This window comes from Mesoplodon mirus (assembly GCF_964341445.2).
Source record: "Mesoplodon mirus genome assembly, chromosome: 1".
Taxonomy (NCBI): domain Eukaryota; kingdom Metazoa; phylum Chordata; class Mammalia; order Artiodactyla; family Ziphiidae; genus Mesoplodon; species Mesoplodon mirus.
The window spans coordinates 58,880,915-58,892,198 of record NC_138976.1 but is presented as its reverse complement, the minus strand read 5'-3'; the positions used below and the strand labels follow the sequence as shown (position 1 = coordinate 58,892,198).

General features: G+C 41.1%; 2 protein-coding genes across 4 annotated transcripts in view; one reads left to right on the top strand and one right to left on the bottom strand.

The window, feature by feature from the left end:
• The first annotated feature begins 871 nt into the window (after nucleotides 1-871).
• Nucleotides 872-2,526, top strand: RRAGA (Ras related GTP binding A). Its single transcript, XM_082623343.1, has one exon. The coding sequence runs from the start codon at nucleotides 1,152-1,154 to the stop codon at nucleotides 2,091-2,093; it is 942 nt and encodes a 313-aa protein (XP_082479469.1). The 5' UTR covers nucleotides 872-1,151; the 3' UTR covers nucleotides 2,094-2,526.
• Nucleotides 2,527-6,933: 4,407 nt separating this feature from the next.
• HAUS6 (HAUS augmin like complex subunit 6) overlaps nucleotides 6,934-11,284 on the bottom strand; it is a 45,065-nt gene continuing 40,714 nt past the window's right edge. For all 3 annotated transcript variants that reach the window (XM_082623326.1, XM_082623327.1, XM_082623328.1), the window contains 2 exons: nucleotides 9,638-10,684; nucleotides 6,934-7,621 (listed from right to left, as the gene is read on the bottom strand). In XM_082623326.1, coding sequence (XP_082479452.1) covers nucleotides 7,527-7,621; nucleotides 9,638-10,684 — 1,142 coding nt within the window. In that variant the 3' untranslated portion in view covers nucleotides 6,934-7,526. The remainder of the gene's footprint in view (nucleotides 7,622-9,637; nucleotides 10,685-11,284) is intronic.

Below are 11,284 nucleotides of genomic sequence, written 5' to 3'. Positions count from 1 at the left end.
GAATACTGGAAATTTACTAAGAGAGTAGATTTCATGTGCTCTCACCACATACACACACAAAAATGGTAACTATACAAGATAGGTTAGCTTGACCGTAATCATTTCACTGTGTATATCAAGTCATGATGGACACCTTAAATATATACAATTTATATTTTAAAAATAAATTGCATTTCATTATGTAATAGACGTGTAACTTGGTAGAGTTACCTAACCCCTGTAAGCTTCGATTTACTGACTTGAAAATGAGGTTATTTATTCAGTGTTATTGTGAGTAGTAAGCAATGTTCTATATTAGAGTTTCCTCAAGCTTTGTAATTCTGATTATAAATCCCAAAGTCTGAGACTACCGAGAAAGCAGGTGTAAGAAAGGAACTTGCTTCCAAGTGGAAAAAGCACTAACTGGGAGTTAGGATATCTCCCGGGAGGAATTCACTACCATTCAGCTGTGTAGCAATGGGCAATCACTTACTTCTGAACATCTGTACAGTTTTTATCTCCCCTGTCCTTGTACTGAGTAAACCAGGGAATCTGAGGAGGCCTAACTGGGCGGAGAAGTTAAGCCTTCTTCGGCTTTTCCCTGTCTGCTGCTCAGGCCTAAAACCACGCAACAGCACACCGCGCTCTTAAAGCGCGTAGTGGTGTGCTGGTGTTTTTTCGGCCACGAGATGGCAGCATTCTCCCAACTGCCAACACACGTACAATTTGCAACCGTAGGCCCCGTTTAAATAGGAGACCAGAACACCAGAGTCCTGGGTTCACCTTCCATTTTCTCTTTCGGGTGGGCCCTGCTGCGTTTCGCTAAAAGAGCGGTTTTTCAAAGCTCGTTGTGCAGCGACGGCCGAGAGCGCGGGTTCTCGCGAGATCGCCGCCGGAAGTGGGTGGCAGCGGAGACGCAGAGACTCTCCTCTCCGGAAGGCGAGCGTTTCGCTGTAGCGGCTGCAGCCGTCTGCCCTAGAGCGCTCTCCCCCGAGAAAGAGCTCACCGGTCGCCGCCTTCCCAGCCCCGAGCTCGCACCTTCGGCTTCTCCGGCTGCACAGCTGCACGGCCCGGCCGTTGGAGCCCCAGCAAGCCCCGGCCCCTCCCTCCCTCCGACCGCGCTGCAGTTAGGCCGCGCCCTGAGGCCCAGTCCGCGGCAGCTCCGGCGGGTGATGCCAAATACAGCCATGAAGAAAAAGGTGCTGTTGATGGGGAAGAGCGGGTCGGGGAAGACCAGCATGAGGTCCATTATCTTTGCCAATTACATCGCTCGCGACACCCGGCGCCTGGGTGCCACCATTGATGTGGAGCACTCCCACGTCCGATTTTTGGGCAACCTGGTGCTGAATCTGTGGGACTGTGGCGGTCAGGACACCTTCATGGAAAATTACTTCACCAGCCAGCGAGACAACATCTTCCGTAATGTCGAGGTTCTGATTTACGTGTTCGACGTGGAGAGCCGCGAACTGGAAAAGGACATGCATTATTACCAGTCGTGTCTGGAAGCCATCCTCCAGAACTCTCCTGATGCCAAAATCTTCTGCCTGGTGCACAAAATGGATCTGGTTCAGGAGGATCAGCGTGACCTGATTTTTAAAGAGCGAGAGGAAGACCTGAGGCGTTTGTCTCGCCCGCTGGAGTGTGCCTGTTTTCGAACATCCATCTGGGATGAAACGCTCTACAAAGCCTGGTCCAGTATTGTCTATCAGCTGATTCCCAATGTTCAGCAGCTGGAGATGAACCTCAGGAATTTTGCCCAGATTATTGAGGCCGATGAAGTTCTGCTATTCGAGAGGGCGACGTTCTTGGTCATTTCCCATTACCAGTGCAAAGAGCAGCGTGACGTCCACCGATTCGAGAAGATCAGCAACATTATTAAGCAGTTCAAGCTGAGCTGCAGTAAATTGGCCGCTTCTTTCCAGAGCATGGAAGTTAGGAATTCTAACTTCGCTGCGTTCATCGACATCTTCACGTCAAACACGTACGTGATGGTGGTTATGTCAGATCCGTCGATCCCTTCTGCAGCTACTCTGATCAACATTCGCAATGCCAGGAAACACTTTGAGAAGCTGGAGAGAGTGGATGGTCCCAAGCACAGCCTTCTTATGCGTTGAATGTTGCCAAAATGCGCTCTCTGAAAATGCTGAATTGCCTTCCCCCTTTTTCTTTTAATATTCATAATGTCGTGTGCTTAAAAGTGGGCTTTGAAATGTGTGCTGCTTACTTCTTCCATCCCTTTCTTCCCTTCCCCCCAGTCTTCAAGCCTTGGACGCTATTTACTCAGCTATCCAGTAGAGCTTTCAAGATGGCCTTTCTGAAAAGTTGGTATGGTGTTAACACTAAAGTAGGTGGTGGTGTATGTGTGTATGTGTGTTCTGATTACCTGGTTATAATAGATATACACGTCAAAGCCTTTACAATATCTTCCTGTATTCCTTACAAGGTTGCAAAGGTGGAATGTTATTTTATCAGCAAGGTATTAAAATGCATTTATAAATTCTTTTTGGCTTCAACCATGAATAAACATTTGCTGTTAGCAATTTAAAATATGGTCTTATTTGAAATAATTTGAAGGTGGTTAATATTAAAGCTATCGATTCTGACTGCCCACAGTATTGCTTAACTGGTAAGTTTGATTTTGTAATCTTGGCTCCCATCATCTTAACGATGTTTCATAGCAACTGTAGCAGTGTGGTTAAGAGAACGGTCTCTGGAGCTAGACCACCTGAGCTGAGTTAGTATTCTAGTCCCTTCACTTACTGGCTCTGTGAACTGGGCAAGGTACTTAATTTTACTGTGCTTGTTTCCTCATTTGTAAAATATGGATGAGGATAGCACTACTTCATTGGATTAAGATTAAATTAAAACAACATGGAAAACATTTAGAATGGTACCTGGCACATACTCAGTAATGTGTCAGCTGTCAATACCACCCACTGAGCCATTCTTCCTCCCCACTCCCAAATTACTGGATGTGAAGCCTAGCTAAGTATTTAAGCCCTTACTAAATCCCAGGTATTCTTAAATACTTGATGTGCATTTTCTTACTTAATCCTCACAACCTGTGAGGTAGATTACATTTATCTGTTAATAGATGAGAAAACTGGTATGACCTTATTACAAGGTTATACAGCTGAACCTAAGCAGTGTAGTTGCAGATCCTCCCCATCTCCTAACCGTTACATGCCACTACTAACTCCACTGACAGAAAAGTTCATAAAAATCCTAGCTTTTTAGCTGTACATTATTCCTTCATATAAGTTCCCCAATTTTATAGATTGAGTAAACTGAAGCCAGGAAGTTAAATTACTTCTCTCAAATAGTGTTTTGCTTTGGGCAAGATCACTTTCCCATCTGTATTTGTCTGGAAATTGGATAATTTTGAATCAGATTCTTAGATTACATACTTTTGGGGAAGAATTCTAAGGTTCCTATTTTGAACTGGCAGTGTGGTATAGTGAAATCAAAAAACAGACCTAAGTGCCCTATTTCAGCCGCCTCATAGATTGTTTTAAATGAAATCTAAGTATCTTAGAGCCAAAACACCTCTGATCAACTCCTCTCACCTCATTTTACAAATGAGGCATCTCTATTTACAGACGTTAAATATAAGTGATAGGGAATTTCCAAACCTTTATAAAGTTATTTAACATTTATTAAATCCTTTATAGCAGCACCTGTGGATGACAAGATCCCTACCCATGAAGAGCAAGAAGCTGTTCAGATATGTTATTAAACTAGTCTAATTAGGGCCTTTGGCAATAAGCTAGTATAGACTCCAAATGAACTCTGAGGGTATATATGTACTTTTAAAAATCATTTTAAAATACATTTAATAAATCTAGAGCTAGATGGTATAATACTGAACATTTCTTCAAAACCAGTATGTAAAACATTTACAGATAGTCCCATGGAGGACTCACAAATATTTTAAATTCAGCATGTGGATTTAACATTCACAGTGCATACGGCAAAAGGTATATCAACTATGTATCTGCAACTTAACGTGAAAGAGAACTTTACTTTAGCAAATACTTTCTTTACATTAAGGAAAATGTCCTTAAACCTATCTTCTTTAATTTTAGTATACTCAGAGTAGGGGATAAACAGGGTTTCCTTTTATACAGGTCTGAAGAATTTAAATAAAATTGACTCCATAGATCATGGTTAAGAAACACATGGTAAAGAATGGTTTCAAAATACTTGTATTTTTGTTTTCAATTAAATTCCCCCAAATTGATTTTCTTTAACAACAAATAGTCTTTATTCCACTTGATAACATTTTTCATGTTAAGCAACATTATATGCTTGTTGTCTTTAAACATTTAAAACAATTAGGACATAGGGGCATTATCTAAAGTTTCAAACTGACAGAGAAGTCAGTTTACACACCATCTTAGAATAGTGAATAAAACAAGATACATTCTGCTGTGAATGTAATGAGAAAAAGTACTCTTACAGCAATAAAGTAGCCCTCCCTCTTTACCATTACTTTAATTCCATCAGACAGAGGCAAAGAAAACATTTCCAATACTTCAGTATCTGCTAAGGATGATCTATGGCCCTTGGAGTATATGTATGTGTGGACACACCCCACACACATATCTACGTAAGTATATGTCTGTATGTATTTAATCAATACAACTGGAGAAATCACATACAACCATGAAAAAATACAATAAAAGCAATAAATGAAAAATACTAAGTGAATAAAAGTTAACATAAGCCATAGGAGATTTCAGAGAAGGGACAGTCCCATGGATAAGAGATTAAGACTTCAAGGTGAATGTGAGATTTGTTCTGAACCCTAAAGGACGAACTGTAACTCTGAAAGGCTGGGAGGTGAAGGTAGGATTCCAGCTTCAGAACTGTGCATTAAGATTTTTAAAGACACATGCCCACCAAAGCATTTCAGTTAAAAGAAAGGCTGGGGGGGGAGATCATAGTGGAAGGGGGAAAAAAGGAATCTATGGAGGAGACCTTATATGCCTTTAAATTTGAACTCAATTCTGGAATTAACAATGAACCATTAATGGAATTTTAAACAAAGTGATATGGTCAAAGCAGTCCCTTAAGGTCAAAAGGCAGGTAACGCAGGCAATATTGGATAAGGAAGAGGAGTCATAATCAAAATGGTTTAGGTGAAAGTCACAGATTTAATATACTTTTGTTTATACTACTGGCATACAAAGGACAGGGAAGAATGCCAAAAACTCAGCCTAATCACAGGTGTGACTCAACAACCATGTGGTTTTTGTTAAATCTATTAATATCCAAAGATATTTTGGTCTTGTGATTCCCATTAATTCAGGGCCCACACTTATTGGTGAACTTCAGCTTCCTTATCAGAGAGCTAAGATCTCTAAAGCAGAATGTAATAGTGCACGTAGCTTAAGATACCCCAGGGCTAAATGTGAATCTGTATCCCCTAGCAGTGGCTCTCAAGCTTTTTATTGAGCCTAAGAATTACCACGGAAGCTATTTAAAATGCCGATTTCTAATCCTCACTTTAGACCTACAGAGTATGTTTTTTTAAAGATTATCCCAGGTAATTCCTCAAGTCCATCTTAGACAAGTCATTTATTTAAGCTCCCTAGCTTTGGTATCATTACCTGTAAAATAGGTACAATATCAGTATCTTACAGAAGTATAAGAATTAAATGATATATTAAGTATCCAGGAATAGCTCTGGCCCTTTGTAGATGCTAATACCTTCTCCTTAGCATGTTAATTTTGGATTTACCAATACTAGGTTTCTTAAGACTAGAGGACAGTTTCCCAGTTACACAGCCCCTATTTGTTCTGTTAACTAATAAAAGAATATGGCACCTTAGGAGAAGCTTCTCTTCCTCTTTCTTTTCCACTGCAAAGAAGGTTGTTATTTGTGCTTTTCTTCTGTCTTTTCTCACAAAAAAAGGCTGGCCTTCAAACTTGGATCAAACAAGCAACACAGAGAAAGTAAGCCAAAATGAGTGAAGAAAGACGAAGTATTAAGCCCATCCACTTCCAGAACTCTTCAACTTTTCTCCTCTTCTTGCCAGTTTCTGGGCAAACTGGACAAGGCTGTGATGCTTAAGAGCTGAGGCTAGACACAGGGGTGCTGTAGGTGCTATTACCCTTCCAGTGTGTGCTTAGCCTCCTGGTTCACAGAGGGCAATGGCATGTATTCACTTGGATGCTAAAGACAAGCCCTTTTCTTGGCCAGGGGGTCTAACTACATGAGGCAGGACACTGTACAAGAGGCCTCACATCTGACTCCCATTTAGAGTCCAGAAGGTCCACTCCTGCAGCCATATCCTACATCCTGGCCTTTTAGTTACTTCTAGGAGGTCTTGTTGGTATATTACAGAAGGAAAATAAGGTCAAATCCTAGCTTCACCACTGACCTAGCTGTTTAACACTGAACAAGTTATTTAACTACAAGTTCAATTTTCTCAAGTTAATCTGAAGCTATTCTGTAGGCAGTGGGGAACTGATGGTTTTTGAGGAGGAAAGTAACAATCAAAATTAGCTCCCTTAACCTGCTGTATAGCACAGGGAGCTCAGCTTGGTGCTCTGTGATGGCCTAGTTGGGTGGGATGGGGGGTGGGGGGGGAGGTCCAAGAGGGAGGGGATGTGTGTATGAGTATAGCTCATTCACTTCACTGTGCAGCAGAAACTAACACAACATTGTAAAGCAATTATACTCCAATAAAAAAATTTTAATTTAAAAATTAAAAAAAAAATTAGCTCCCTTCCCCAAAAACACTGCCCCTCCAAAAAAACCAGACTAATTTTTTAATTTACATTTTTTCTGTTAAAATAAAAAACTAGAGTTAAATTCTCAAAGTCTAAATTAGACTAAATATAAAACTGCTATACAACCCACTGAATGGATTTATAGTTAGTGTCCCTCAAAAGTATCTAGTCATTTTCCACCTTTTTCCTTTTTTCTAAATTCATTCTGCTCCAGTCTTCACTATCATCACATGCACTTTATTCCATCAAACATCATTTTTCAGGATCAACCTACCTGAATAATCATTAAGCCTCTTTAGAGCTTTCCCAAACTTAAACTTTGTCATTTTGATTATATACCCCAAAGCATTACTTTCCTCACTTTTTTTGTTTAGTACCAGAATGTTGTAAAAAGAAACAATAAAAGTTGTTTCCCTAGAAAGAAAGATCAGTATATCCACTGGCTATTAAGTTAACCACTTAATAAAACACATTAAAAACTACTCATCCTTATGTTAATTAAATGAAATTAGAACATAATGAATTAGTTAACCTAATACTATGCCATTTACTTCATGCTTACAAGATTATGCAAGAAACCAAAATGGCTTCTCATAACTTGTTTGCTTTCCAAATACTTCACATTTCAACCCCATATCCATACAGAGAGAGAAAATCCAAACACACTCTCCTTACTTAAAATCAGTAGAGAAGGCCAAAAAGCATTATTTAGGACTTTTTTAGACCCTGAAAAAGTTACACTTCCAATGTGTATTTAAATTACAAATGTTTTTATCCTGTGACATTGCTTCAACTTAAGTTGATCATAGTTAAGTTGACTGGGCTACTGCTTCATCTTTCAAGTCGGATGGAGATTCTTTTGCATCAAGGCTCTTATTCAAGATTTCTTCTTCTGCAAAATTGACTTCAAAAAGAAAAAAGGATAAGGAAACATTATAAAGAAAAAATAGGACAAACTCCAAGTAGTAGCAAATTTCAGTAAAAAGTTCACATGCAAATATGTAACTGCAATAAAATTACGATTATTCTCGGACTTCCCTGGTGGCACAGTGGTTAAGAATCTGCCTGCCAATGCAGGGGACATGGGTTCGCGCCCTGGTCTGGGAACATCCCACATGCCACGGAGCAACTAAGCCCATGCGCCACAACTACTGAGCCTGCGCTCTAGAGCCCGCGAGCCACAGCTACTGAAGCCCGCACGCATAGAGCCCGTGCTCCGCAACAAGAGAAGCCACCACAACGAGAAGCCCGTGCACCGCAACAAAAAGTAGCCCCCACTTGCCGCAACCAGAGAAAGCCCGCGCGCAGCAACGAAGACCCAACTCAGCCAAAAATAAAGAAAAAAAAAAATTAAGATGGGAGTAGGATGGGCCCTTAATCTATAGGACTGATGTCCTTATAAGAAGGTACACAGAACACAAGGGGAGAATGCCATGTGAAGATGGAGGTAGAAATGTGTTATGCTGCCACAAGCCAAAGAACACCTGGGGGTTATCAGAAGCTAGAAGAGTCAATAAGGATCATCCTCTAGTGCAGGGGTCCCCAACCCCCGGGCCGTGGACCACTACCAGTCCGCAGCCTGTTAGGAACCAGGCCGCACAGCAGGTGAGTGGCAGGCGAGCGAAGCTTCATCTGCCGCTCCCCATCCCTCGCATTACCACCTGAACCTCCCCACCCCCCACCATGGAAAAATTGCCTTCCACGAAACTGGTCCCCGGTGCCAAAAAGGTTGGGGACCGCTGCTCTAGTGGCTTCAGAGGGAACACAGCCATGCCAACAGCTTGATTCTGAATCCTAGCCTCCAGAACTTGTTTTCTCCAGACAAAAAATTTCCGTTGTCTTAAGCCACCCAGTTTGTGGTACATCGTTACGGCAGCCCTAGGAAAGTAATACAATGACCTACCTTGTTTTGTCACTGCACCCCCATCAAATTACTTCAAACGAAACCACAGATACTATATTATCTTATTTATTTATTTATTTAAATTTATTTATTTATTTATTTTTTGGCTGTGTGGGGTCTTCGTTGCTGCGCACAGGCTTTCTCTAGTTGTGTCGAGTAGGGGCTACTCTTACTGCGATGTGTGGGCTTTCTCACTGCAGTGGTTTCTCTTGTTGCAGAGCACAGGCTCTAGGCGCATGGGCTTCAGTAGTTGTGGCACATGGGCTCAGTAGCTGTGGCTCGTGGGCTCTAGAGCGCAGGCTCTGTAGTTGTGGTGCATGGGCTTAGTTACTCTGCGGCATGTGGGATATTCCTGGACCAGGGAACGAACCTGTGTCCCCTGCATTGGCAGGCAGATTCTCAACCACTGTGCTACCAGGAAGTCCCGCTATATTATAACGATATTTAACATAGCATTTCTCAACTTTAGAACCACCTTCCATTAGCCAAAAAGATTTTGACAAGGTTTACTTTCAGTAGTTTGTATTACAAAAGCAATAGGTTTCAGGTTTTTGGTTTTGTTTTCTACCCCTGCCCCATACCAATTGTAAGCTATATAAAAATCACTAGAGGGGCTTCCCTGGTGGCGCAGTGGTTGAGAGTCCGCCTGCCGAGGCAGGGGACACGGGTTCGTGCCCCGGTCCGGGAGGATCCCACATGCCGCAGAGCGGCTGGGCCCGTGAGCCATGGCCGCTGAGCCTGCGCATCCAGAGCCTGCGCTCCACAACGGGAGAGGCCAAACCAGTGAGAGGCCCGCATACCGCAAAAAAAAAAGAAAAAAGAAAAGAATCACTAGACATTCTGAAAGTACCCGTAAAAATGGTAGGTTCACTCTTCTCATCCTAGTTGAAGGAATAAGGAGCATATTTTGTCATATTAACAATAAAGATCATGTAACATTCACTGCATGCTATTTTTAGGAGAAGGTGAGAGAAAACTTCAGCAGGTTAATATGCACATTATCTAGTTAAATCTTACCTGTTAAATTAGGTAGACGTTCTCCAAGACTACATGGTATTGTGGTCCTCCATCTTTGTTCCACTGGAGAAAACTTAATTAGTGGTGAAAGAGACCGTTTTCTTTCACCAAGGGACATGCGTGAAGATGGTTTTGTACAGTCAATGTGCAAATCATGAGTGCCCAAAAAGTTAAGCATATCATCAGTTTGCATGTATTGGGAAGTAAGGCTCAATTCTGGTTTGTGTCTTTCAAGTGTTTCAGGATTAGAGAGGCAAATTTCTTCCCTTTGCTTGGGCAGAGATTTCTGCAGAGCCTCATATCCACTGCAAGCAGCCTGTAAATTAAAGTCTGATTCTGGAGTATTCTGTCTTCCTCCCACAGCACGTTCTGGGAAAATGCCACTGTGCATAGGACTATTTGGTTCCAGTTTAAAATTGGCCTCTGTACTACTGGAGCTATTAAGACTTAAGTGACCAACTTCTTCTGGAAGAGTTTCATATAATATGCCAAAATCACTATCTTTAAAACTGGAACTAATTCCACTTGATATCTGAAAAGAGTTCCATAACATACTTTTATGCATGGAAAGATCTTTGTAAGAAGCTTTCGAGTGGTCTGATGTTTTAATATACTCTTCTTCACTGCTACCTATCACATCTCTCCTATTGCCTACAGCAGGGGAGAATGTCCCTATTTGGCTAGTTTCTAAAAACTTGTTCTGTAAAGCTGTACATTCCAAATCTTGCTTACAAATTATGTCCTTATTTAACAAATCTGACAGATTCTGTGTTGTTGGTTCACCTATGCAACTGGTTACCACAGGTTTCTGAAGCACACACTTGAGGCAATCTGAAACAACTTTCTCTTCAGGCAAAGGAGAATGGCTGGAATCGGACACAGTGGTTGCTGAGAAAAAACTATCCACGTTAAGCTCTTTTTGATTATGCACCACAGGTAAGGATTCTGGCAATACTTCTCTATGTTCAGTATCCATTTGAATTGGTTCTGTACTTCTGTTATCTTCTATTTTAACAGCTTTTCTCCATGAGCTCCTAATTTCACTTACTAATTAAATGAAGGGGGAAATAACACAAGTTATTAATAAGTTCCCAAACAGAACATGCAATTAAACATTTCATTTCTAGTGCTTAAGATAAAACTGCTGACTCAGTACATGTTCATAGATATGCCAGTTGGATGACAAGTGTCCACAATACACCAAATCCCAACAACATCAAAGAATTCCATCTCCAAATGACCACACACAAAAAACGAAAGGTGTTCCTGAAATGTGCATATACTTTCACACAGCACATACAAATCACATGTATTAAAGAGATATTTTCTTAACCATAATTCAAAAAGAGTCATGTACCACAATGTTCACTGCAGCTCTATTTACAATAGCCAGGACATGGAAGCAACCTAAGCGTCCATCGACAGATGAATGCATAAAGAAGATGTGGCACATATATACAATGGAATATTACTCAGCCATAAAAAGAAATGAAATTGAGTTATCTGTAGTGAGATGAATGGACCTAGAGTCTGTCATACAGAGTGAAGTAAGTCAGAAAGAGAAAATCAAATACCATATGCTAACACATATATATGGAATCTAAAAAAAAAAAAAAACCTAGCACAGGAATAAAGATGCAGATGTAG